The following is a 26,500-nucleotide window of genomic DNA, read 5'->3' as shown; positions in this document are numbered from 1 at the left end:
CCCAGGCTTCTTTTGGGGGTGAGAACATTCTGGGCAGAACGGTGGAGGCTCCTCGTGAGATGCACAGGGCAAGAGCATCCACGGGCTTCATACTGGGCTGCAGGGCTCTGATGATAGGATGCAGAGCACTTCGCCCTTGAGCATTTATTAAAGCAACTTCTCTCAGCCTTATTAGTGCCCTGAGAGCTAAAAAGAGACGCTATTGCCTGCCTTATTGCTTTAGGAGTCTGAGACAGAGAGTTTACACAACTTGCTGAGGACTTAGAGCAAAGTCAGTGGAAGGCTAGAGGATTCTGTCTGGTGGGTTTGGGTTGCTCTGTGTCATGGACTGCTAATTCCTTAACGGCCGAGGTGGGAGAGCGTGCCCACACTCTCAGGCCCGCTCATTCATCGTGTGCCCAGAACCCAGCTGAACGCTTGCTGGGAGGCACTGAAAACTCCATGGGGTGTGAGGGGAGCTGCTAGGACTCTGGCACCACAGCAGTGCCCACCAGGCAGAGCTTCACTGCTTGCCTCTGATGGCTGCCCCACAAAAGCTGGAAACTTCAGTCAAGGGGCTCCAGGGGAAAATGGGGCAGTCTGTGGTTGAAATAAGTGAAAAAGTGAAGCAGATGCAATCATGTCTGCCGAACCCCTTCTTTCCTCCCCCTCCACATCTTAAAAACAAGCCGTGCATCTGCTCAGTGCTTTCCAACTTACCAAGTGTTTTCATAACATTATCTCATTTCATCCTCACATCAACCCACACACATTCTTGCCTTTCAGATTTCTTATATACTCAAATGAATTTCACTGAAAAATTGGCTAGAAACTCCCTTTCTCCCACTCACTTTTTTTTTTTTAACCCCAAGCCTTTGACTGATAGTTTGAGAAATTCCTAGATTCCCAGGGTGGGAAATTTTATTCTGCCAGCCCTACTACCCCACTGGATGGTCACAAAGTAGTCCTGATCTTTGCTATTGGAATCAACACCTGTGTATTCAGTTTATAGATTAGCTGTTAAAACAAACAAAGCCACAGAGGGGAGGATAAATGTCGCATTGTGGGGAAAATATAGGCTTTAGAACCAACAAGCCCCAGAGTCAAATTTTAGTTGAGCCATTTGAGAGTCACGTTACTTAACCTCTCAGAACCTCTTTTTTCAGCTCTCAAATGGGGCAACAGTGCCTCTGTCTTAAAGTTGTTTGTGAGGCATAAGTGTTCTAACAGATGTGAATGTATCTCAACAAACTTACTTTGTGAAGTCCCTTCTAGCTAACCCAAGAACCAGCTTCACCACTACTAGGCAAATTGCGAGCAATACTGCCTTTTTGCAAAGGCAGAAGGGACATAAAGTGTGGGAATATGTTGCTAAATGAATGTGGATGGAGACTTTTTTACTCAATGAGTAATTAGAGACGTGTCCTGCATACATGGCATAGTGGTGTCTGAGATATAAAGCTCAGTACCTTTATTCTTTTTTTTAACTCTTATTTTAGGTGAGAGTGAGAAGGAGCTGGGAAACTGGATTTATGTAATGTTGGAAAGCATTACAACTTGGATTTTTCAAGTTGTAAAGTTCTCATTACACTTGGATTTTTATCGAAGCAGAATTGCAATTCAACTTTCTAGTTCCTGGGGACAAAGGTAGGAGAAGGGACTACGGAAACGTATTTAGTTCCCTGGTCTGCACATAGTAAATGCTCAATAAATGGTGGTGGTGGACTCAGGGGGTTTCAAGAGACCGGGTCGTGTGTTTGACTTCTGTTGCTGACTTCCTGGCAAGTGCAGTGCAAGGCGTGGGGTTGTCGTGGAAAGAACATTTGACCAGCAGTTTGAAGGCCTGCGTTCAGGTTCCATCAATACCACTTAATAGCCTGGCGACCTTGGACATGCCACTTAATCTTCGATGTCTTCTCACCTGTAAAATGAGGAGACTGGACTCGGTGATTTGGAAAGTCTCTTTCAGCTCTAAGTTTCTGCAGCTCAATGCAACTTCATTCGTTTGTGTTTCTGTTTCTTCATTTATTCAAAGAAAGCAGAGATAGAAACCTATCTCATGGGGTATTGGGAAGAAATGGTCAGTCTGCAGGTTAAAATAACCTGTGTCTTTAGAGAGATGAAGGAAACACAGTGCCCCACAGCAGTGTAGTAGAGTGGCTGTATGATCCTTGGAAACCCCCTTCATTTATTTCAGCTTCTGTTGGCATATCTGTAAAGTTGTGCTATGGTAATCTTTCTACATTCTTTTGAAAGTTGAGATCATGGAAATGCTTTGAAAACCTGCCAGGTGCTATAGAGAGTATTCGGATTGAGAAATGTTATATTTATTATAGTTGTATAAAAGTTTAGCCCTATGCTTCCCATGTTTTCAAATGAATGAATGTGTCATGGGGACCCAGAGGGGAAACAGAAACTATAGATTTGGGGTCCCAACTCAAGGCTTACTTTCAACTGCATCCTACTGACGGAGGTGAAATTTAGCTAAAATTGGCATTAATACAAATTTTCCCCAAGAGGAGCATAAGATAATTACCTCAATGTTCTCCAATGTAGGAAATTTTTCCAGAGGCCCGATAGGCCAGATATCTGCTGATGGAGGCCTTACTTCCCATCCTCTTCTCAAAAATGAGGCCATTTTGACACTAAGGGGTGTGTGTGTGTGGGTAGCTTTCTGAGTTTTGAAAGTTTCACAAAGCAGTAATCACAAAGATATAATGCACGGCTGTTGGTGTAAAAGTGGTGAGACAGTCTTTCATGCCAGGCCTTGCCACGGGTTGCTACTGGGGAGAGATGGCAGAAGGCATCAGTTCTGCTCACCCAGGCTCTAGCTCAGGCACTCTCCTCTAAGTGCCCCAGAAAGTCCAGCCTGGAAACCAGTTCTCTAAGCACTGGCTTCTCCTTTGGTGGAGTAGATGACATGTCACACCGACCCTTTGAGAAGCTTCCCCACCCTACACCCAAGGCACAAACAGAGTCCCCTGGCAGCAGTAACCTCACACCTGGAATCCCCATCCCACCATGGCACCTGTCCACAGAAGCATCATCGCCCTCCCATCAGGACAGTACCTCCAGAGGAGCAGAATGGAGGTGGTACTTAGAAGCACAAATCAATTTCTGATTTATCTTGTGGGGAGGGAGTGGAGATGGGGGTGACGAGAAGCTCCTGAATTTCTCTGGTTGGAGGGAGCAACTAGGGGGCTGATCTTTTTTATTTTATTTTTTGGCTGCGTTGGGTCTTTGTTGCTGCACTCAGGCTTTTTCTAGCTGTGGTGAGTGGGGGCTACTCTTCGTTGCGGTGCGCGGGCTTCTCATTGCGGTAGCTTCTCTTGTTGCGGAGCACGGGCTCTAGAACTCAGGCTCAGCAGTTGTGGCACACAGGCTTAGCTGCTCTGCGGCATGTGGGATCTTCCCGGATCAGGGCTCGAACCAGTGTCCCCTGCATTGGCAGGTGGATTCTTAACCACTGTGCCACCGGGGAAGTCCCTAGGGGGCTGATCTTGAAGCTGCATTTTCATTGGAAGTTCACTGTTTTTATTCAGGTTGTATATATGAATGACTAAAAATAGCAAAGTTAGTTTTAATTTAATTATTCTTGTCAATTCTTATCGATTATTTTTATTTGGGTTGGCTTGAGAGGGCTGATCAAATTATGAGTGCCTCCTCATGGCCCTGCCACTGTTAAACCCTCACCATTAATCCTATCCTCCTTTACCTGAGATAAACCTGATGTTTCTACTTTTAAGCGCATATATATGGATTCAATACATTCACTATCTTTCAAAGAGCTGACTTCAGTGCACACTTCATTTTGCCTAGTTTTGGATACCGTCCTCCCCCTGTCACCCCTCCTCCCCCCTCCACACACACATAGACTTCCTCTGTCCCCAGTACACACTTAAGTCAGGGTTATAAAGCCATTTTACAGGAGTCTCTGAGGCAGAGGTGTGAAGCAACGCACTCCAGCCACAGAGGGGCAGACTCCCATCCCTGCTCTGGGGGCTGCGCAGCCTGACCGCACGGAGGGACTCCCGGCGTTGCAATTCCCGGGCAGTGTGGGAGGGGTTCGGCTGAAGCTCTTTGTTTCTTCTTCTTGGAGGAGATCTGGGAGCCAAGGCTGGTGGGATGTGCTTGTGCGGCGTCCTCCAGCACCCCCGTTCCCCCGCCACGGCTCGGGTGTGTATGTGTCCAATGGAAAAACCCTAGGACGACACCACATCCTTTCGCGCACCCTCCACGGCTCTCAGGGCTGCAGACCAGTCCCTTGCAAGCTAACGTGACCCCCGCGGGCACTCGGTCCCGCAGCTCCGCGTCCCCTCCCACCTTCCCACTGCCTCTTTTTTAGCTGTGCTCTCATTTGCACGTATCTTCCCAGGGATAGAAGAGACGCGTCTCGGGCGCAGCAATCCAGGTGCCACGGGCGAGGATGCCAGGGAAAGGCCTAGTTTGGGGGATGTACGCTGAAGAGGGGTCCCGAGGTGTGGGCCGAGGACGGCGAGTGGGTACAAAAGAGGTCACTGGTTGAGGGATGGCGCCCGCCCCCGCGCCGAGCGGTCACGTCCGGAGCGGGCCCCGGCGCCCTCCTCACACCACGGTCCTCTGCCCCCAAGTACCCCCCCACCCGGCCCCAGAGGTGTGTGCAGGGAGAGGGGCGCGGGGCGCCAACGCCCGCGGGATTGTAGGTCTGAAGTAGCGTTGACATTGAACTCCGGTCCCCTTGCGTGCGTGCGTGTGTGTGCGCGCGCGCGTGGCCACGCGCGTGTTTGAGTGTGTGAGTCGTGGGGTGGGGGCCGGGCTAGAAGCTGCAGCAAACCACTGCCCTCGGGGAGCAGAGCCGAGCGCGCCCCCGAGCCGTCGCCAGCGGGAGCTGCGAGCGCCGAAGCCATTCATGATTTTGGTGACGTTATTCCAGGAGTGGGCGAGGGGGGGCGGGGCCTCCCGGAGCCGAGCCCCGCCCCCGCCCCTATAAATACGGCTTCCTGGGCTCTTTGTGGGGCTGCGAGCTCGGTGGAGAGCCGAGAGCTCCGTCTGCTTTGCCGACGCTGCTGGCAGTGGGGCTGTCTCCGGGAGGCGGACCGGCGAACGCCCAGTGCCCACACTCGGCAGCCTGCCGCGCCTGTCTGCGCCCGTGACATCCTTACCCGAGACGCAGTGACCGTGTTTAAATCACAAGGGCGTGGGTCAGGCTCCCCTAGGACTTCATGTCTGTATATTTCCCCATTCACTGGTGAGTATCCTGCGCCCTCGGCGGGCATCCGTCTCGCGGCCGTGGCTGCGGGGCCCGGGCGCCTGCTCGTGCCTGCTCTGTGCGAGGGCAGCGGGTGGCGCGGGCGCCGGGCACTAACCCGCCGCCCAAGCCGGAGCAGGAGTCAACGTCAAGGTTGCAAAGGTGGGGGTGGGGAGGTGGCGCTGAGAGCATCCAGACAAAGGAAGTGAACTCGAAGCTCTCACTTAAGTGACGGCTGGGAGGGTGTGCGTACGGCCGTAGTGGGGTCGGGGGAGAACCAGGGGTCACGGCTGAACCCGGCTAATAAAAGCCCCGTCGCGGAGGGCTGCGGGAGGCGCGCGCCCTGCCTGGCGTAGGGGGCTCCTGCTCTCCCCGGGCCCCTCCCCTTTTCCTTTTTGTTTGCATGCAAGTCTTGGCGTCGAGGCCGGCGGCAGCGGGGCTGAGCTGGTGCAGCGGCGGCTTTTGCAGAGCTCCGAGGGGTGATGGAAAACGCTCTCCCCACACGTAACTCGACTGAAGCCACAGGCAGCAGCACAGTTCCTCGCTGCACCCTCTCGATCCCTTTTCTCTCCATAGACCCTAAACCCGACGCGCCTTGATGGGGCCCCGGGTTGGGGAGGAGCCGCCCTCACCGGGCCCGCCGGGAAGGAGCCCGGGCCGGGTGGGGGGAGGCGGAGGTTGCACCCGACCGGGTATCGGGGCTGGGAGGGATGCGCCCCGGGCGCCCGCCTCGTTGAAGAGCGAGGCCCACGGCCGCTGGGACTTGCGCACCGGCTGCTGCTTCCTTCCTGCTCTGGGGAAGAGGAAGAGCTGTCGGGGGGCGAGCACTGGCGGCCTGGAGCTCGCTCCCAGGTGCGGGCGTGGAGAGCCCGGCCCCGCAGGCTCCATGTCCGCGCAGTCCTGCTCAGCTCAGATACCGGAAAGTTCATGCTTCTTGCTTCAACTTTTCGGCCCCGCGCCACAGCCGGGAGCGAGGAGCGAACGCCCGGACACCAGGCTAAGAGCCTGGCGAGAGCCCGGTGGGCGCTCTTCTGGCCCATTACGTTGGGGGTGGGCAGTAGCCTCTCCATAACCCAGGGGGAAACCGACTTTGGAGTCCTAGCTCCTGACCCTAAACTTGCCCGGAAGCCTAGCATCTTCTTTTAGTCTCCCCTCCCCCAATCCAGCCCGTCTCTGTTTAGAAAGGAGACTGAACTCTCAAAGTAAAAACTTCCTCACCCCGGAGGCTTGCGTACCTCTCTCCTCTGAGCTCTCCTTCCCTCCCACCTCCAGGTACCATATGGGTGAGACTTGGAAGGCAGTGGAGGCTGTGTGCCCCTGGCCACTCAAAACTTGCCAAAATGGTGTTCAGACTCATCAGGGTTATTGTCCCCTGAGAGATTAAGGTTTGGTATTATTTTACAGTTGATTGGCATTTCATGGTTTGCAATGCTTTCCCCCCCAGAGATTAGTCCTTTACCATAACTGTGAGATATGCATTATTAGCATCGTGGTAACAGACTAACAGCGCATCTGCAGCTCAGAGAGGTTATATGACCTGTTCAAGATCACACAGCACTTGAGTGGCATAGCTTGGACCAGAACCTATTGCTTCTGTTTCCAACTCCTGTGCCATTTCTACTCTATGTAGTAGCTGTAAAATGAAGAAGAGTTTGGTACCCCTGTTTCCTTAGATACAGTCTTTCTAAGGCCTACCCTACATTTTTTTTTTTTAACCATGTGTAAAGGCATGATGGTGAAAATATTGCCTGTTGTGTAGGGAGTACACTGACTTTGGTATGTGCTATTTGGCATTACACATTCGGGACCCTGTACGTGCCCATGGCTTGTGTGAGGATAATGGAACATTTGTATCCTGCTTACAGAGTACAAAGCACTTTCACATGTCAGCCATTGGTGGGCCAGCTTGGCCCCTCTGGAAATTTCCTTTGCAGTCAGAGTCCGGGCATCCTTAAGGCTTTTAATCCAGGGGATGTTTTTCAAGCTGTGAGCTTGCAGCTGCTGTGGCTGGGGCTAGAGAAGGAGGTTGGATGGCAGATGTGAAGCTTTCAGAAAGCTGACCCTTTGGGGCTTTAAGTGGGACATTTTGCAAAAAGGAACACCAGAGACACAGAGAGAAATTTAGGAAGGCAGCATTATCGAACTTGGTTTCTCTGAGGTTGACCTGTTATCATTATGTAATAATAATATTCAGTTCCCCTAGAGACGGGTTGAATTGGTTTTAATATAGATAGATGGCCTCAGCTACTTACTGTTTTTTTTTTTTTTTTCTAGTTCTGTCACTTAAAAGAAAATCCAGAGTCGCTCCCTGCCAGTAGGGACTAGTACAGGAGAGGAGGGAAGAGGAGGTTTGCCAGAGCGGTTTTCAGACAATGGGCTTTGTTGGTGGAGGTTGAGAGCCCTGATGCTCTAGGCTTGTAAGGTGCTTCCTTGGGGCATGAGCTCGTTTTTCAGCGAGTTCTGTTTTGAACACCTCTCATCCTGCTTCCAGGCAGTCCTCTAATTTAACAGCAGAAGGCACTGAGAGTAGGCATGTGAAAGTGCGTGTGTTTGTTGACTTTTGCTCTGGGTTTCTTGGCAGCCCTGACTATCTGAGATCAGCCGAGATGACTGAGGTGATGATGAACACCCCATCCATGGAGGAAATAGGCCTCAGCCCCCGAAAGGATGGCCTTTCCTATCAGGTAAGTTCAGTACTGGCTTCCTTCTGGTTCCTTAGAGCCTAGTGTCTTTTGCTGGGGCTGGAGGCAGACTTGGTTCTATATCCCAGTGCTGTTTGTAAGAGCTATGCGCCCTTGAGAAAGTCCCCTAATGCCAGTAAGCCTCGGTTTCTTAATCTGTAAAATGGGGCAACAAGAGTCCTTACTTCACAGAATTGTGGTGAAGATTCAACATGATGAGATGACATGGATAAGGCATTCACAGTACCTGGGAGGCAGTAAGCGTTCAGGAAGCATGAGCTGATGTTATTAATTAGTCATCCTGGCTGCCGTGGACTCTCCCCTTCGTGGTGGCAAAGGGGGAAGTGATAATGTGCAGTCAGTTCAGATCAGAACTTCCCTCCCCACCCAAGCCTTGGGCAGTAGCAACATTGCTGTGAGGGGCAGCTTATGGGGAAGGTAGTCTGGTGGAGGCATTGCTGTGTCAAATGCTGCTTTCTTCCTCTGGTTGATGGTTGACCAACTGATTCCAACAGGGTTAATGTTCAAACTACTTAGAGTTGAAGAGACCTTTCCCAGAAGGGTAGCTCTCTCAGGGATGTTATTGCCAGGAGCCAGCGTAGAGATTATGCTGTGTGGTGGATCCAGAGTATATAAGGACCAAAAAAGTGGTCTAAGTAACACCTTCAGATTCTCAGCCCATTCGGATTCTGGCCTGCCGTTCACTTTCCACTGCCCACAGCCCGCTGCAGAGACCTCCAGATAGCGCCGAAGCAGTGAACTGTTTTCAGATTTCCAAGAAGAGTGCCTACGTTATTACCTTCAGGGGAGGAAAGAGTCTGTTCTTAAGGGAAGATCTCGGAGCTAGGGAAATTGTGTAGGATGGCTGGCTGGGGAAGATGAATGAAGTGTGATGGGCTCATTCAGCAGATATTAACTGAATGTGGCTATGGGCCATGCACTTTACAAATGTTACTCATTCACTCTTGACCGTGGGCACTGAGATGGGAATTTTTGTTCTGTTTCACAGATGAGGAAACGGGCTCAGACTGAGTGGATGACTTGAGTCTCGAACTCCAAAACCTTGCTCTTCTGATGTATCATGTGTCTGTGCCTTGAGGTTGGCTCTTGGCTAGAATCTAGACTTGTTCTGCCTTAGAACCATTCCAGGGGCATTTGTTTTGTGAAGGAAGAGAAAATAGAAAGCTGGGTGGGTGTGATGGAGGGAGGGTGATCAAAGAGAGCTGAGATGAAAGCTAAGGTTGGGTAAGGTAATTTGGCAGGTGACAGCAAGAGTCACCTCAGACACACTTGGGAGGTTAGAGAAGGCCCCTTTGTTGTGTGTCAAAATGGCCAAGCCCCTTTTGCTGGCTGGAAATAAGTATTCAGGTAGGCTGAGGGGATTCAGAGGGAGGGGGAAAATACCCTTTCCTGGTTGGTTTTGTACCTTCCACCCTCAGAGTGGGTCTGAGAGAGACAATTGAAAGCCCCACAGCCTGTGGGAGGGTAGAAGTTTCCTGACCTACCAGCTGGGGTGTTTTTGGATACCAGTTTCCAAGCCACTGAATCAGACCGAATCTCTTTGTGGTTACAGGTGAGGTGTTTTTTGTTTTTTTTGTTTTTTCAGTTCTGGGTTTTAGATTTCCATCACAAAACCTTTCCAAACACAGTCATCAGTATGTCTGTGTGTGCTTTTTGATATTCTCCTTTTGAACGTGTTCCAGGATAAAGGACCAGGTCCTACAGGGCAGTTTTCTTGACCTTCAGCCCATTCCGCTGGATCTGAGGGTAAGAACAGGTCATGACCCAAGAAGGGGCTGCAGTGCCGGGTGAGGACAGCTGAATTGGGGCTGCCACGGCAGGAGGAAAATAAAATCGCCTCTGGGTTCCTAAGTTAACTCGATTCTGCCTAAGAAAAGGGCCCTCAAATTTTCCTTTGTGGTGCTAGACTTAGGGCCCAGTTTTCACAGCCTCTCAGGAAATCTGCCCTGCTACCTGAATGGGGACTACTGCACAGTTCCAAAATATCTTACCTAGAACTTCAAAGCACTCTGTCACAAGATTTCAGAAAGGTCTTCTGGTTGCCTCGTGAAGAGAAAGGGGAGAGAGGTGGTTATCGTCAAGCAAGCGGTATTTATTGGACACTTGCTGTACGTAACATGCTATGCTGGGCATTGTAGGAAGGGTCCAGGGCTCACGTGGGAAACTAGCATGTACATAACTGGAACACAGGCCATCTGGTGGAGCAATATGAAAGCTACGGTCAGTCCAGGGATGTGTGGCAATCTAAAGGCTTGGGAGAAGGAGGTCAGACTGGGGCTGGGCCTTGAAAGAGACTTTGAGAGGACACTTCCACCTCTAATTTTGTTGCACCTTCAGATACCCCTTGGCTTGCCCCTGTTTCAGCCAGGCGCAGGGCTGTGCAGCGAACTGGTCTGCCAATTGTCATGAGACCGGTATTTTCTGGGCCCACTCAAAGCCAGTGCCATCCAATTAAACACATTCCCACCAGAGCTCTGGGGATTGGCTGGGGCTGCACTTGGCTGGAGCCTGTCCATTGTACATGCTCAGGCTAGGCTTGGCTCTGGGGGCAGGAGATCTTTGAACTCTGTTCTTGGCATTCCTCCTGAGGGTAATAATAGTACATGGCTTTTACTGCGACCTGCTTTTCCAAGGAACTAAAAGTGGGAAGGAGACATCAATCCCAACTTGGCAGTTGAAATAGAATCTCAGACTTGTGGTTTGACCTTGAAACAAGGTCATAAAATAAATAGGCACACTGGAATTTGTCAGTTGTTCCCCCACCTTCCAGACCTACCCAGAAGGAAGCTTTCCTGATTTCTCTGCCCCAGATGTGATCTCCTTCTTCTCCAGCACCTGTGGCATTTGTGCTTAAATGATGCTGCCGTGGTCCTGCCTGACCTTCTCCCTGCCCATGTGTCCGAGGGCAGGGGATGACTTATTCCCTCTTTGTGCCCATCAGCCATCAATCACCCCTCCTGCAGCCCTCCCCAACCCAAGGTGCCTGCTGGCCCTGGGCTTTCACAGAGCAGGTGCTAAATGGATGGTGGTGCTTTCAGTTAAATTGAGTCTCTTGGTTCTGAAGCTGCCCACCTTCACTTCTGCCTTAGAATTTTTAAAGGGCCTCCTCAGGGTCAGATAGATGTCTTTTTACCCCCTGAAAGATTTCGGGTAAGCCCGTCTCTTGTGCTTAGGGAGTTAGCATGTATAAAAATCCACAGAGCCGGTGCCTTGTTTTGTCTTTAACATTTATTTGGAGAGTCAATTCAGTATGTGCAATGCACGTCAGCTCTCTCACTTGGCATGAATTATGACACCCCGTGGGGTGGGTGAGTGAATGGTTACTAGAAAGTAGAGGACATGTTGGGCGGGATGGGAGTGGCGGCCAGCTCACAGGGCTGAGTGGGAGGGTCTCCATGTGGACATTTCTGCCCCTGCTGGCTGCAGCTCGCTTCCCACACTGCATCTGTCAGCCTCCTGTTCTCTGGCCCCTGGGATGGGAACGTCTGCGCCTAATGCCTTCTTCCTTTCCCTAATTCAGGGGAGCAGGTCAGTAGCTGCCTTGCAGGCTCCCCCATCCCAGCTCTAGGGACTCTAAGAATGTGGCAATTCAGAATGCCTCTCTGACTGCGTCTCCTTCCGTGCTGGGCCTGAGTTGGCCTGGAGAAGGGACCTGGGCATTTGCCTGTGGACACTGATGCTGCCACCACCAAGGGCTGTGCTGCCTAGCTTCCCCCAGCACAGTTTGCTGAGGCTTTTGCAGTTCTATCCCCCTTGCTAAGTTCTAGACAGAGATATGGCTCCCCAGTTTTCACTTAAGACTGTCCCATCTAAAGCAACTGGACCAAGATCTGATAACTTTTATCCATCCCAAGGCCCTTTAAATTCCTCTCTGATCAGCATACACGTCCCTCCCTGGTCACCTTTTGTATTCCTCTTGCTGTTCTTGGTCTCATACTCCTACCATTTAACGGCCACCCACCAGTCAGATGAGGGGAGCCAGGGAGGATGCACTGTAAGCCAGAGGCGCTAATTCTACATGTACCACAGTGCCCCGTGTTCTGGGCCTTCCTTAAGAGCTTCCCCTGCATTTCCCGACAGGAGGGAGGGATATCCTGGCGTTTTATAGGATAGGGAGAAGGGACAGTGGTGGGTGACCTTCTCCTGCCACAGCCCTGCCGTTAGCTTCTTGCAGTCTGAGCCTCGCTTTTAGCTCTGCATTAGGACGGGTCTAATGCACTGTGTTGGCTGAGAATAGCTCCTCCCCAGATAGAAGCTCTCTGCTTCTTCCATCTCCAAGGCCCAACAATAGACGACTCCTTTATCTCTCCCTCCTCGCTTTTTATCAGAAGCAGCAACTCCTCTCTCAAAGAATAGTCTCAGTTGAACCTCTAAAGTCAGGTAGCACTTCGGAAACACTTTCTCTTCACTCACCTCTCTGCTGAGCCTTTCTTTATGAGACCCCCCAAGGCTGGCTCTCCTTGCTCCCACCCATGTAAATGCAGGTGTTGAAATCAATGATGGGCTGGGGTTCCTGCGCCTGTCTCTGTTCGCCTCCCTCAAGCCCCCGCTCACAAGGCCACTCCAGGCATAAGTCATCACCTCCCTTTGTCTCCTCCTCCTGGTGCCCTTGTCTCGTTGGATACTCCCAGCTGTGGTACCCCACATGTTCTCAAGAGTTTTGGAGGCCCAGCTGGGCAGGCGCACAGAAGTCCCATGGTCACTAGGAAAACATCTTTCACATCAGACTTAAAAAAGCCTCAGTTGTCCCTGAAGAAACATAAAGCTAAAATTCCAAAGCACTTGGCAGGAGATGTCCCCCCATAGACACGACATGCTCCTGGAATCCCAGTGAGTTTTCTTTTTCCTCTCCCTACCCCGTCCACCCTGCTCCCTGCTTGGTACAATTCATAAGAACATGAGGCAAACAGGCAGTTAGGGCCACAAGGTTCAGAGGCACAAGGAGTTCATGTCTTTGGGTGGCGTTGGGCCTGTGTCTGAACGTGCTGCCTCTTTTTTTTTTTTTTTTTTGCGGTACTTGGGCCTCTCCCTGTTGTGGCCTCTCCCGTTGCGGAGCACAGGCTCCGGACGCGCAGGCTCAGCGGCCATGGCTCACGGGCCCAGCCGCTCCGTGGCATGTGGGATCTTCCCGGACTGGGGCACGAACCCGTGTCCCCTGCATCGGCAGGCGGATTCTCAACGACTGCGCCACCAGGGAAGCCCCGTGTGGCCTCTTTTTGAGTCAGTGCCCAGGTCACGTCAGTTTCAGGTCACGTCTCCTTTGTATGAGGGATCCAGCACCTTCCTTCAGTGCCCAAGGCCTTGACACAAACATGGTGTTCAGTGTTTTGCAATGCCCCTGGGTGAGGGCCTGCAGAGGGCTGGAATTATTCCCATGGGGTTCCTCCCCAACACACACACTGTGGCCAGCAGTGAGTCTGTAGCACTGCCAGGGAGAGAACAAGCTTTCTTCGCTTCCCTAGCCAACGTGACACACACTGGAGCCATACAACCTGGCCGTCTCTCAAAGGGCCTGTGTTAGGCCTGAGGCCTCTCAGGCGGTGGTGTGTTCATCCCTCTCCAGGCCCAGGGTCTGTGTCTTAGACGGCTTTGTTCCCACAATGCCGGGCACAGTGTCCTGTGAGTAGTTGCTTAATGGATGCTGTATGATTGATTGGACACTTCCTCTCTCCCTTTCCTGAACTGAGAATTATGCCTCCACCTTGGCTATCCCACGGCGTGGGTTTTTATAGAATCAGCATTTTCTCTATGGTGACCCAGTCTCCTGGGTCGGATAGAGAGGAGGATTTTACCATTAGGGAAATGGATGAGTTTGGGTGGCGCATCTTGTGACTGGAGCCAAGAGCTATTCCTGGGTGTCTAGTGAATGTCCTGAAATGATCTGTCAGGCCCGAGTCCTGAAATACTCCTCGGAGGATGAAGACAGGCCCTCATTCACACGGGGCCCAGAGTTGCCGGGGCTTCGTTCCTTTTCAGTCTCATAGACCCTGCGCCCCCCTCGGCTGTCTCTCGCCTCGCCACCTGCCCTTCCCTTGTCCCGGAGCCCAGCTCAGGAGGATTCTTGATCAGTCAATCGGCTCCTGTGTCTGCTCCCCATTCCTTGACTGGGGGAGGGCCCCTCATTGCTCAGACCTATCTTAGAAAAAAATTAATATTTTCCAAAAGTTTCTCCAGCCTGTTTTGACCTCAAGGGAAGTTTGGGAGCTCCCTCAGTCCCCTCACTGCTAGAATTAATTGCCTTACACTGTCAGAAGCCCCTTTTAGGTAAACTGTATAGAAGAGGCACCCAAGCATTTAGCTGAAGCGACATCGACTACTTGCAACTCAGCCAGTAATTATACTGGAGCCAATGGGAAGGAAGGTTCCAGATCTCTCATCCAAAGGAGAACTGCCCTGAGCAAAGAGGGAAGTCACAAACCTCAGTCCGGGGGGCGTTGGTCTCTAGGTCTGACTTTCTCCTAACTTGAACCTGAAGGTGGTTGCCAGGCAGAATTAATTAGTATACCTTGAATTCATCTCCTGTCTCTACTTTGTAGAGCTTGAAACATATGTCCACCCTGGATTTGAGAGCATCCTTGGTTTTCCCAAATTCCTAACCATTTTCTCCAGACACAGCCCTATGTGTCAGTTCTAATTTATCTGCAGGTGAGCATTAGCCCAAGGTGTGTGGGCAGCCCCAGGCTCAGCCGCTGATCCCCATGGGACAGAGCCTGAGATGCCTACAGAGGCTCACACACACACACACACACACACACACACACACACACACTCGCATGCACTTACATGAACTCACACACACATGCGCACACACACACACGACCAAAAGGGCAGACAGCAGAATGTTAATAGCAGTTGTTTTAGATCAGAGTGCTGTAATTACAGGAAAATTTTCTTTTCCTTCCCCTTTTTTGAGTAATTTCATATTTTCACTGGCAAACTATGTATTTTATTATTCTTATGCTTACTTTTCAAATTTTTAAAGTAGCATAGGCCCGTTATGGAATTTTTATTTTCTTCTTTAAACTTTTTTTTCCAGTCACCATAATCTCACCATGCATAAATCGCAGCTGTTAACATTTTAGCATCTTTTCCACAGAAGTTGTTTTTATATGGCCAAGATCACACAGGGTTGCGTTCTGCTTTTTTACTTAATGGTATGTAAGTCATCAGCATCACATCATCACAACTTATCTTTTTTTTAATAAATTAATTTATTCTATTTATTTTTATTTTTGGCTGAGTTGGGTCTTTGTTGCTGTGCACGGGCTTTTCTCTAGGTGCGGCGAGCGGGGGCTACTCTTCATTGTGGTGTGCAGGCTTCTCATTGCGGTGGCTTCTCTTGTTGCGGAGCACGGGCTCTAGGCACGCGGGCTTCCGTAGTTGTGGCTCACGGGCTCAGTAGTTGTGGCTCATGAGCTGTAGAGCGCAGTCTCAGTAGTTGTGGCGCACAGGCTTAGTTGCTCCACGGCATGTGGGATCTTCCCGGACCAGGGCTCGAACCCGTGTCCCTTGCATCGGCAGGCGGATTCTTAACCACTGCTCCACCAGGGAAGCCCAAAATTTATCTTAAAAATGCTTCAAAGCCAGCATTTTAATAACTGCACAAAGTTATAAAGTTACAACATGATTTTTTCACCGTTCTCCAATTGTTGAATTATTTTTAAATTGTATATATTTTTCTCTTATAAATAATGTGATAATTTATATATAATTTTATATATAAATCTTTGTCCATAGTTTATACTATTTCCTTAGAGTCTTAGGAATAGAATTTCTGAGTCAAAAGGTGTAAGAGAGTGTGTGTGTGCGTGCGCGCGTGTGTGTGTTATAATTATAAAGGTGATATTAATTCCTTTTAGAAATTTAGGAAAACATAGAGAAGTACAAACGAAATTTTAAATGCCCATATTCCTATCCCTGAAATATTTTGGTATGTTTACTTCCAGGATTTTATATGCATTTTTATTAAAAAAATAAAATTGAGGTAAAACTGTGTGTGCCAGAGTGAATCTTTTCTCACTTCGTATAATATTGTGACTGTGTTCCTGTCACTTGGTTTTCTCTGTAAAATGGCATTTCATTTTGTTATGTACCACTTATTGCTGAATATTTCGGCCGTGGCATATTTTGTTCTTACAGAGAACACTGCTTTGAATATCATTTTACACAAATCTCTGCGCAGGTCTGATTTGCTTCCTCAGAATAAATTCCTGGAAGTAGAATTGCTGAATCAGAGAGATTAAACATCATTCAGCCTCTTGATTATATATTACCTTAATAACAGAAGACAAATAAAAGCGTTTATCATAGTATAAGCTCCCGGCATTGAAAGCTCTACAAATAGAATCTCAGGGTTGTAAAATCTATACCAATGGGATGATGGAGGAGCTTTGTGGAGAGAGTCAGAAAGGTGTTTGGTTACTTTAAAGTGTTTGGGAGATGTTGTACATCTTCCCCTAGTTTGTTAACTGCTTATTTTGAGCAGAGATGGTAACAGTTAATGATGTTTAGGCACCATTTAGCCAGCATTGCAAATTAGCCAGGGACATTCTTGTCCCATAGTGGGTATGTTGACATGCTCTGTGAATCACAAATGTATATGAGTTGGCCATTCCCCTACTTATCTCCTTTATTCTTTTAATGACATTGGAGCACCGTGTGACCTTGAGGAAGACCAGGGTAGTTGCCTTGGCTTGGATACCCACGAAGGTTGAACAGACGCACGTTTAGTCCCCTGAACCATCTTGGTTTTCCTGGGGTTCCAGGTCTGGCTTATGGAATGGTCATGGTTTAGAAATATTGCTTCCCTGGAATCAAGGATGAACTGGGCTCTTAGAAGTAGATCTGAACATAATGGAAGTCTTGGGCCAGTGTTCAAGGGCCTTCCACCCAATAGCACTGCAAGGTTCCAGGTTCTTTGCGACAGGTAAACAGCCTAGGCCAATGTTCCGGTAGAGTCCAATATGCCTGGCGGTTTACAAAGTTAATTTAGGTGTTACACAGACAAACTTTGAAAATGTTAGTGTATTTTATGGTTATTACCTATGACAAGTAATACTACTTTTCCATTTATGTAGTGATAGAATTTTATTTTATTTTTTAAATGTTTTAAACAAGTGAGGAAAGAAAAAATATAATTGAGCCATAGTGTGTATGTGGACGGGAAAGCATAACCATGGTGGTGCCTGACTTCCTGGGACTGGCGTCACCGTTGTTACCATGAAGGGATTTTTTTTCTTCAAGAGTTGAATCTGTCCTCTTGGACGGAAGCATTCTTAAAGATAAGCTAATACTAAATTATGATTTCTGTATTTCTTTGGTCATTTGCCCCCTTGGATATAGCAGTTAAAGCCATATCAGAAACGTTCTTGGCTGTTTTCCTTGGCACCCTAATATTGGAGGTTTTAATGCCAGATTACTTCTTAATCAGGTTCTATGTACACCTTAATCAGGTTCTATGTATAAAGTGTTTAACACTTTAACGAAGTGTTAAAACCAAAGTGTTAAAACCTCAGCTGCCCCTGAGGTTCACAGAAACTTTCAAGGGATACGACAGCAGAGAGCATTTTGGAGAAATCAATTTCCACATCTTTAGCTTCCTTCTGTTCCTTTTCTAAAATTGCGTTTCCTGAAGACAGGCTTCACCAGTTTTCTTTTCCTACCTTTCCTATCAAGATTGCCCTCCACCCCCTTTGTAAGAGGACCTGCTTCTCACCTACGTGAATCTTTTAAGGTGCCTTCCCAGCGTATAGAAACCTTAGGGGAATCGAACAAATGGACCATATAAAAATGTTACTGTCTAAGAAGCTTCATAAATCCCACCTATCTATAAAAAAACCAGTGAAAAATTACCTTTGCGTTTAATAATTATTTGTGGTATGTTTATTGATTACTTATATACTAATAGCTGCAATAAGCCAATCCAGAATTTTATTTTTTTAACTAACAAGGCTTAGGGTCATGGGACATAAAAACATTAAAAGCCAATTTACAAATACATCTTTTTATTGCAGAGAAGTATGAAAAAAGCTAATGACTAAAAACTTTCAAACATGAAAATACATTAATATAAAATTCTATGGAGCAGTAGAATGGAAATACATTTCAAGTAGAGAAAGGAATAAGATTTGACTTACGAGCTTGTTTATGAGTTTTTAAAATAGGTGATGGTAGATATCAAATTGCTATGGTGTTTATAAGCCATTGAGTACTTATTTAAAAGAGTGGCATAAAAGTTTATTTTAAAATGGTAATATTTATAATATAGCAGAAGTTTTAGGTGTCGGTTTTAAAAGGTGTGAAAGGAGACAGTTTTTCAAAATTCTTTCAATTCTTTCAAAATTCTTTCAAGATTCTTTCAATCTCCAAGTTTGGAGATCGTGGATATAGATATTTTCCTTGGGATCAAAACTGAGATACCGTAGCATCTCAGAGTGGTAGGGTACCTTAGAGACTGGGCCAGTCTCTATCAGATGTGAGAATGCACTCTACAGTAGCGTGGCACTGGGTCACTTACGTGTTCTTTGGACATTGCCAGTGATACGGAGCTCAGAACCTTTCAGCGCAGCGGGATTATGAAGTATGAATCTGGATAACTGGTTTCTAATCTTGGCTTTGCTACTGTCTATGTCATTTCAGGCCACTCCCAGCATCTCTTTGGACCTTGCCTTCCCCATCTGTAATGGAGAGAGTTGATTCTATCATTTTTGTTAGAAGTTGTATAATGCGGTGAAATCCTCCATTCTGATCTTAGATAGGCCCCCTGGAGTTAAAAAAAATCTGCTCTCTCTTAGACTTCATGTCAGCCTTTTAAGTATTTGAAGGCACCTCTTATGTTCCCCTCAAATCTTTTCCAGTTTTAAAACATATTATCCTTCAACCTTGACTTATGGAGTCATCTTTGTGAAGGTATTTTTTTCTCCAGGCCATTGGCTCTCAAATTTTTAAATCTCAGTCCCTTTTACTTTTGAAAAAATTATTTAGGACCCCCAGAGATATTTGTTTATGTGGGTTATATCTTTTGATATTAAAACAGTTTTAAAATTTTATTATTTATTAATTCCTTTAAAATGACAATAAAACCATTACATGTTAATATAAGTAATGATTTTTAATAAAAATAAATATATTTTCCAAAACAAAAAAAAAGTTCAGCACAAAGAAAGGTTTCACATTTTTGCAAATCTGTTTGATATCTGGCTTAATAGAAGACAGCTAGAGTCTCACATCTGCTTCTGCTTCTAATCTGTTGTGATCGGTGTTGGTTGAAGTACATGAAGAAAATCTGGCCTATGCAGATATGTACTTAGAAAAGGGAGAAATATTTTAGTAGCCTTTTCATATATTTTTCTTTGATATTTTGGCAAAACTCAGTAAGTGGTAGTTTCTTAAAGGTTAGTGGTAATGTGGAATCTGAAACCTTATCAATGAACTTTCTGTACTCTTACATTAAAATTCATTAGCCTATCTTGCACTTTGAACGAATCTTTTATGCATGCTTGTTTTCATAACGTGCTGTACTGATCATTTGGAAAATATAGGTTTGCTGAGTTATGCAGATCTTCCAAAGTTAACACATTTTGTTACATAATATAAAAAAAATCACATTAGTTAATGTGTGGTCTCCAGAAATTCTTCAAGTGATAGGAAACTGTCAAGATTATGGTGGCTGATACAAGTTTTACAAAATTCTAATTTTTGCTTGAGACCTCAGTTTTTATCATTGGTAACAAATACCATCAGTCATTTTTTTGAAATATCAGGCTCATTTTCTTTGAAATATTAGGCTCAGGTCTGCCAAATACCCAAGTCTGAATAACCATGGCTGTTGGTCAATCATTCTTTCAACTAAAAATGGCGTCCCATGGAAAAAGCGGCTCACCACTCAATCCCATAAATGCTTTTCTGCGAGACAACCATTGTGCCCTGATGTGCACCAGAAGTGCTGTATGCCGAATTTGCATTTCATCACAGAGTATATTAAACAACATGTACTTAACAGTCAATATTTAATAAAAGTTAATCTTTACTGCTTCATCAAGGACATGAAGTTTTTTTGTTTTTTTGTTTTGCTGTACACGGGCCTCTCACTGTTGTGGCCTCTCCCATTGCGGAGCACAGGCTCCAGACGCGCAGGCTCAGCAGCCATGGCTCACGGGCCCAGCCGCTCCGCTCCGCGGCATGTGGGATCCTCCCGGACCGGGGCACGAACCCATGTCCCCTGTATCGGTAGGCAGACTCCCAACCACTGCGCCACCAGCGAAGCCCGAAGTTGTTTTTTGTTTTTTTTTAATTGCAATTGGGAGGTGGTGACGAATACAATGACCACCAGCACAGTTTGCAGCTGCCGCCAGCATTAATTCTTGCTCAGGTGCCAGCAATTTCACCCACCGTTGCTTTTTATACCATTAGCGCAAGTATCAGCACAGGAAAAACGGCAAATAACATCTTAGTATTACTAAGAAAATATTTTAACTCCATGGACACTCTGTCCCTGAAAGGAGCTCAGGAATTAAGCTTTGAGAACCACTGCTCTAGACTGAACAGAATGTGTCTGATCAGACGCCAGCTGGGCATCACCTCCCTGTTAGTGCAGGTGGTGTAGATGGTCTCCATGAGATTAGCGGACCTCTAGGAACATAGCCCTGTTTACTTCAATGGTTTCACATCAATACTGCAGTTGCGATCAACTATAATCTCCAGGCCTCTTTTACTGGACCTACTATCAAGCAAGGCTTCCTGTTGGAGAGGGGAAGAAAAGTTTTTAACTTAAAGAAAGATATAAACTAGCTGATGACCTCACTTTGGGAAAAGGTGAGTTGGGGGTGATGGATGTCATCCAAGTGGAGACTTTCACAGATGGTGGAAAGGGCAGTGAAGCTGTGGATTGGGGAATCCGCAGCCTAAGATGGACAGTGGAAGCCAGGAAGCTGCCTGAGTCCAGAGAAAAGCCTAGGCTGACACCAAGTCCAGGGAGGGCACAGGGAAGGTGAGGTTAGACAGGTCAGGTGAACCTGAGCAGGGTCATGAGAATCAGGAGAGAAGCAGCCTTGAAGCAAGCTGGCCGGGTAGTGTGCTGCAGAGGTCGTGGTGACTGAAGGCCAAGCAGGGCCCTGGGCCTGGGCTGTAAGCAAGTCCTCAGAGACTTGAGAGTGGTTTCCATCCAGCGATGGTTTTGGAAGCCGTGTAATAGGGGAACCCCAGACAAGAAGAGAATGGGAGGCTATGGGACCAGGCTAAATATTCAAGATTTTTGTCTCCAAAACAAAGAATGAGGGAATGGTTGGAAATGGCAGCCCTGTCAGTCTGGGCTTTCTGAGAGAGGGTGTGTGGCTGTGGGACACCTGGGTGGCACCAGCAGGAGAGAGAGAGAGAGAGAGAGAGAGAGAGAGAGAGAGAGAGAGAGGCCATCCCCCAAGGCCCAGAGATGACTGGGAAGCATGTCTTCTTTTTAAAGGGCAATAATGAGATAGTCAGGGGGGATATTTGGATGGGGGTATTTGAAATCATCCTATGCCAGAAAGCTGCAGTGTTTTCTTACCACCCTGGAGAACTTTGAGAGATGTTCTGTAACATTACAAAAGCCCCATCAGCTCGCTGGGCCCGAATTATCTGCAGCAATTCGTGCTAATTAATTGGAATTTGGAACTCCTGACTTGCAGGATGGGTGTGTGTTGGAGAGATGTTTATGAAAGATGGTGTTTATCCAGAGGATTTCCTTTTCTTTTAAGTTTCAAGGCTGGAGGCTTAAGCATCTTTAATCCAAAGGAAGGAGATCCAACAGTTGTTAATAAAGCCCCAAATCTCTGCTCAAGTCTCCTGTAGGATTAGAGACACCAGAGAAGTGTAGGAGAGGGTGAGGTGGATAGTCTATAACCCCAGTCCAGGGGAGATTTGTGTGACGTGAGTCTCAAGGATGGAGAATGAGGTCATTAGCATCTGAGTGGAGGTGTTAGAATGTTCTTCCCCATCCTCTGAATCCAGGCAGTAGCCACTGTGCCCCTTTGCTATAATTCTTTCTGTTCTTGCCAGCCACGTTTCACTCTGAAAAGTCAATAAAATGCAAATAATGATGATGATGATAAAATAGCAGGAGGCGAGGATTTCAAAGAACATATTTCTTGCCTTCACGTATTGTTAGGGGACAAAAAGCAGGGTGTACTTTTCTTTTGAATTAGCTGCCCCTCATTCACTCAGCCTTTGTCAGAGCAGGATGCTGGTAGAGATCTGCCCATTGTTAGAAACCAGCCCTTCCTAGGAATAAATAAACACACAAGGCCAATCCATTGTTATTCTCCAGGAAAAATAAGAAACCCAGGCGGCAGGCCCCTAGAGTAGGCTGGGGGAAGGAGGGGAGCGTGCGTAATGGGGAGACTTACGCTGCAGGGGCTTCCACTGAAAGGCCAGGATCTGGACAAGGCAGTGGCTTCCATTCCAGTTGGCCTAACCAATGCCCTGGGAAAAGAGAGGTACTGTAGGAGAAGTCCAGAGAACCTGGCCTAGACTCTGTGAGCACAAGCCCAGGAGTGCTGCTAATTTCCTCCTGTCGCAAGCCACAGCTACAGACGTTCCAGTGCCTTACTGTAAATGCTCCCTGGGGACCCCAGCTTTACCTAATAAGAACCATCATTAGGAATTTAAAGTTTATAGAACATACAGACATACCTGTATTTAATTCTCTCCAAAGCCTATAAGATGGGAATTAGTAGTAATCCCAATTTATAAATGAGGAAAGGGGGGCGATGGGCCTCCACATCTTTGAGCCTGTTGGCTTCCGTGATGGCACTCAAGTTGAAGCATTGTGTAATCCTTTCAACAATACTGTAGAGTGGAAATTCCTTCCTCATCTTACTCACGAGGCAGCTGAGGCTCAGAGAAATTAAAACGACTTGACCCCAGTCATAGAGATAATAAAGCACGGGGACAAGGGAAAAGCCAGATCTTTCAGACTCCTGGTCTACCTGTGGGAGTGGAGATTTTCCATCACAGGTTTGAGGTTCATTTCTACCCCCTCCTCTGGAACCAGAGAGGGGAGAGACACACTGTGTGGTTTTGGATGCCGAGGCAGATCCCTCTTGGGGCCTTGGAGAGCCACCTGGTTATTCATCGCAGGCCCTCTGTCCCACCTGCCCTCTCCCCCCCACCCCAGCACGCCTCCTTCCTCTGTTCCACCCCAGCAAAGAGGAGCAGGATGGCCGAGCTCCCTGGGTCTCAGCTTGCAGAGCTGGTAATTAGCCCTTTGTATCTAGTTAACCACCTTTCATCTCCTCTACCTGCTGGTGTCCGCTTTCCCTATTAGCATCTCTCAGCTCTTTGCCGAGAGCCCTCCACCTTCTTTGTGGCCAGCTCGGGTTGTTTGTCAGGGGTGACGGCTGAGGGATGCACGCACACAGGGGAGGGCTGCTCCAACCAGAGTCGCTCATTTTCCATCCTAGGTGCCAGGCATCTCTCTCCTCTCCCACCCCAGAGGCAGCCAGGTTTAGGTCACCTGGCTTAGAGGCAGACAGTCGATAGCTAGGCCCCCAAATTTCGGGCCTTTGGAGCCCTGGTATTACCTTTCAGTTCCCCTCCGTAGGTGAAATGGGAGCCGACTGACCGGTGACTTTTATACTTTCAACAAAAGCCTGCTGACTAATTCCGCATCTCCAGGGGCTCACCTTCAACCCCAGACTTCTCTGCTCTCAGGCCTCCCGTGTCGGTCTATTAGCCAAGCATCCTGAGCTTTCCTGGACGGTCCTGCTTTCACTGTCCTCATATTTATCTATTTATTTGTGTAGCTATTTCAATTTATATTAACTTTACATATTTCATATAAATTTATATTAATAAAAATGAAAGGGAATTAAAAATTTTAGCCTCAAGTGCTTAAGAGACACATGTGGCTGGTGTTTGCCATTGGACAGCGCAGGTAGAAAATATTTCCATTATTGCGGAAAGTTCTGTTGGACAGCTCTGATCTACAGGCAGAAATTCCAGTATATTGGCATCCAAACTACATCTCACAGACCATTTCTTCCTAGAAGGTCCTAAAGCTCCTTTGACCTTTTTTTTAAATTTATTTTATTTATTTAGTTTTGGCTGCGTTGGGTCTTCCTTGCTGCGTGTGGCCTTTCTTTAGTTGCGGCGAGCAGGGGCTACTCTTTGTTGCAGTACGTGGGCTTCTCATTGCGGTGGCTTCTCTTGTTGCGGAACACAGGCTCTAGGCACGCGGACTTCAGTAGTTGTGGCACATGGGCTCAGTACTTGTGGCTCGTGAGCTCTAGAGCACAGGCTCAGTAGTTGTGGCACACGGGCTTAGTTGCTCCACAGCTTGTGAGATATTACCGGACCAGGGCTCGAACGCGTGTCCCCTGCATTGACAGGCTGATTCTTAAAACCACTGTGCCACCAGGGAAGCCCCTCCTTTGACCTTTTGAGTGAACTCATTTGAGTTCCCAAAATGTCAGATCCTGTTGGGATTGGAGGCCACCTGGCAAAGGATGCCTTTGAAGAAGTGTCCGCTATAAAATTGACCATTACCAAGTTTTTTGTTTGTTTATTTGTTTGTTGTTGTTTTTGTGGTACGCGGGCCTCTCACTGTTGTGGCCTCTCCCGTTGCGGAGCACAGGCTCCGGACGCACAGGCTCAGCGGCCGTGGCTTACGGGCCTAGCCGCTCCGCCGCATGTGGGATCTTCCCGGACCGGGGCACAAACCCGTGTCCCCTGCATCAGCAGGCAGACTCTCAACCACTGCGCCACCAGGGAAGCCCGACCATTACCAAGTTTGTTTGTTTGTTTTTGGGTTTTTTTTGCGGTATGCGGGCCTCTCACAGCTGTGGCCTCTCCCGTTGCGGAGCACAGGCTCCGGACGCACAGGCTCAGCGGCCATGGCTCATGGGCCTAGCCGCTCTGCGGCATGTGGGATCTTCCCGGACCGGGGCACGAACCTGTGTCCCCTGCATCGGCAGGCAGACTCTCAACCACTGCGCCACCAGAGAAGCCCGACCATTACCAAGTTTGAATGCCTGCTGTTCCCCACAGTGGGACATGCAGGGGCCGGGATGTTCTTGGTGCATGTGATCTCCAAGATGTCATTTGCAAAGGAGGGAACTTGGTGTCTATTAGTTTCATCCAGCCATCAGCCCTGGCAGCCGAGTGTAACAGCTGGATGTGGAGTCCGGTGTTGGTGGACAGAGGAAGGGGCAAGGCTGAGAGAATCACAGCTGGGATGGATGCTTTGTGATCTGTTCTGCCCTGGAGGGTGAGGGTGGGAAATGCTTCTCAGAGCCTCCCCATCTTCCTTTCTGGACACCTTAGAGAGGAGCCTTTTGCTTCAGAGAGAAACGAAAAGGATTTTTTTCTCCTTCTCCAGTCCAAGGAGAAGGGACGCTTTGGGGTAAGAGGTTTAACCAGAAGCAGTTTCTTTTTGGAACAGGGGCAGTGCTTTATTCCTGGCCAGTTCCTGCAGATAAACAGCATGCTGGGCTGGCCTGCTGCCCCAACTCTACCTGTCATGTGCTTGGCAAGTCTGACTTGAGTCCTTTTTTCCACTGCCTTCCCCACCCCGTCAAACTGCCGTTGCAACCTCTCATTTTTCTGCTGCCTAGATGATTAAAAAGCATGACTTAGTGGAAAAATCTTGACCTCCTTGGGGTCAGCCTCTTAGGCAGCTGTCAGAGATAAGATTGTACTGGCAAAATACTCAGCTTTGCTCTGCAAGGCTTTCTGTCTGGATGTGAGGAAATGAGAAGCTGGTTGGTTCTGGGTGCGTTTTGTTTGTCTTTGGAGAGAGCTACAATTTTCAGAGGCATAAATTGGTATTATCGGATAATACAATATAATCTCTGATGGGAGGGTTAGATTATTATAGTGATTTTTAAAAATGTAATTAACAGGCTTTGTAAAAGAAAAAAAGTTTTTTTTCCATGGCGCCTGCTTTGAGCAATTCAGGGAGCAAAGTTCTCTGGCAAGTAAGCAGTATCAGAAGTTCAATGCTCAGACTTCCCCCAAGGACTTAAAAGACTTAATTGTGTGGCTCCTGGTATGAAAGGCATTGTTTAGAGTTATTTTAATTACTGTGTTAGTATTTCTGCCTCTTGCTTGGAGTTTGAAACTGCTGTTGGAGACTGCTCTCGCAGTCCTGTTGAAACTGCTCCAAAGAGGACATTCCGATTTGAGTTTAGCATATGTCTTCAAAGCATTTTATCATCTCTGTATTTGCCCAGGCTTTGCACCCACCTAGTGAGACCAGAAGGCCACTTCACTTCTTAAAAAGAGAAACTGAGGCCCGGGCGTTTGAGAGGTCTTGGTTAGGGTTGTACAAGTGATGTCAAGGTTGATGTGGCTTGACCCAAGTGTTGTCAAATGAGCGCCTCATTCGAAGTCCTGTGGGTCTGAGTTTGGGTCCCCGTTCAGCCGCTTCCTAGCTCTGTGGCCTGGAGTAAGTCACTTGCCCTCTCTGTGCTTCAGTTTCCTCATCTATAAAAAGTGATCACACCACTGCATACTTCAGAGGATTATTGTGAAGATTGAGATTCTGCTCAGCAAACGTGCCTGGCATATCTTCCATCATCAGCAGCCTCCTTATTTTAACACTTTCCCCCCTACTTTTAGT

The 26,500-nt window shown here is 47.9% G+C and overlaps 1 protein-coding gene across 2 annotated transcripts in view; it reads left to right on the top strand.

Annotated features, from left to right (window-relative positions):
* LBH (LBH regulator of WNT signaling pathway) overlaps window positions 1-26,500 on the top strand; it is a 68,964-nt gene that overhangs the window by 37,851 nt on the left and 4,613 nt on the right. Inside the window, exons 1-2 of one of the 2 annotated variants that reach the window (XM_060169922.1) lie at window positions 4,972-5,206; window positions 7,788-7,890. In XM_060169922.1, coding sequence (XP_060025905.1) covers window positions 5,181-5,206; window positions 7,788-7,890 — 129 coding nt within the window. In that variant the 5' untranslated portion in view covers window positions 4,972-5,180. Of the gene's footprint in view, window positions 1-4,971; window positions 5,207-7,787; window positions 7,891-26,500 lie in introns of those variants that run through there. The other variant, XM_060169921.1, reaches the window with a different exon arrangement.

Source organism: Lagenorhynchus albirostris, chromosome 13, assembly GCF_949774975.1.
Source record: "Lagenorhynchus albirostris chromosome 13, mLagAlb1.1, whole genome shotgun sequence".
In the NCBI taxonomy this organism is placed as follows: Eukaryota; Metazoa; Chordata; class Mammalia; order Artiodactyla; family Delphinidae; genus Lagenorhynchus; species Lagenorhynchus albirostris.
The sequence above is the reverse complement of the archived record's forward strand: the minus strand, read 5'-3'. Positions and strand labels throughout refer to the sequence as shown.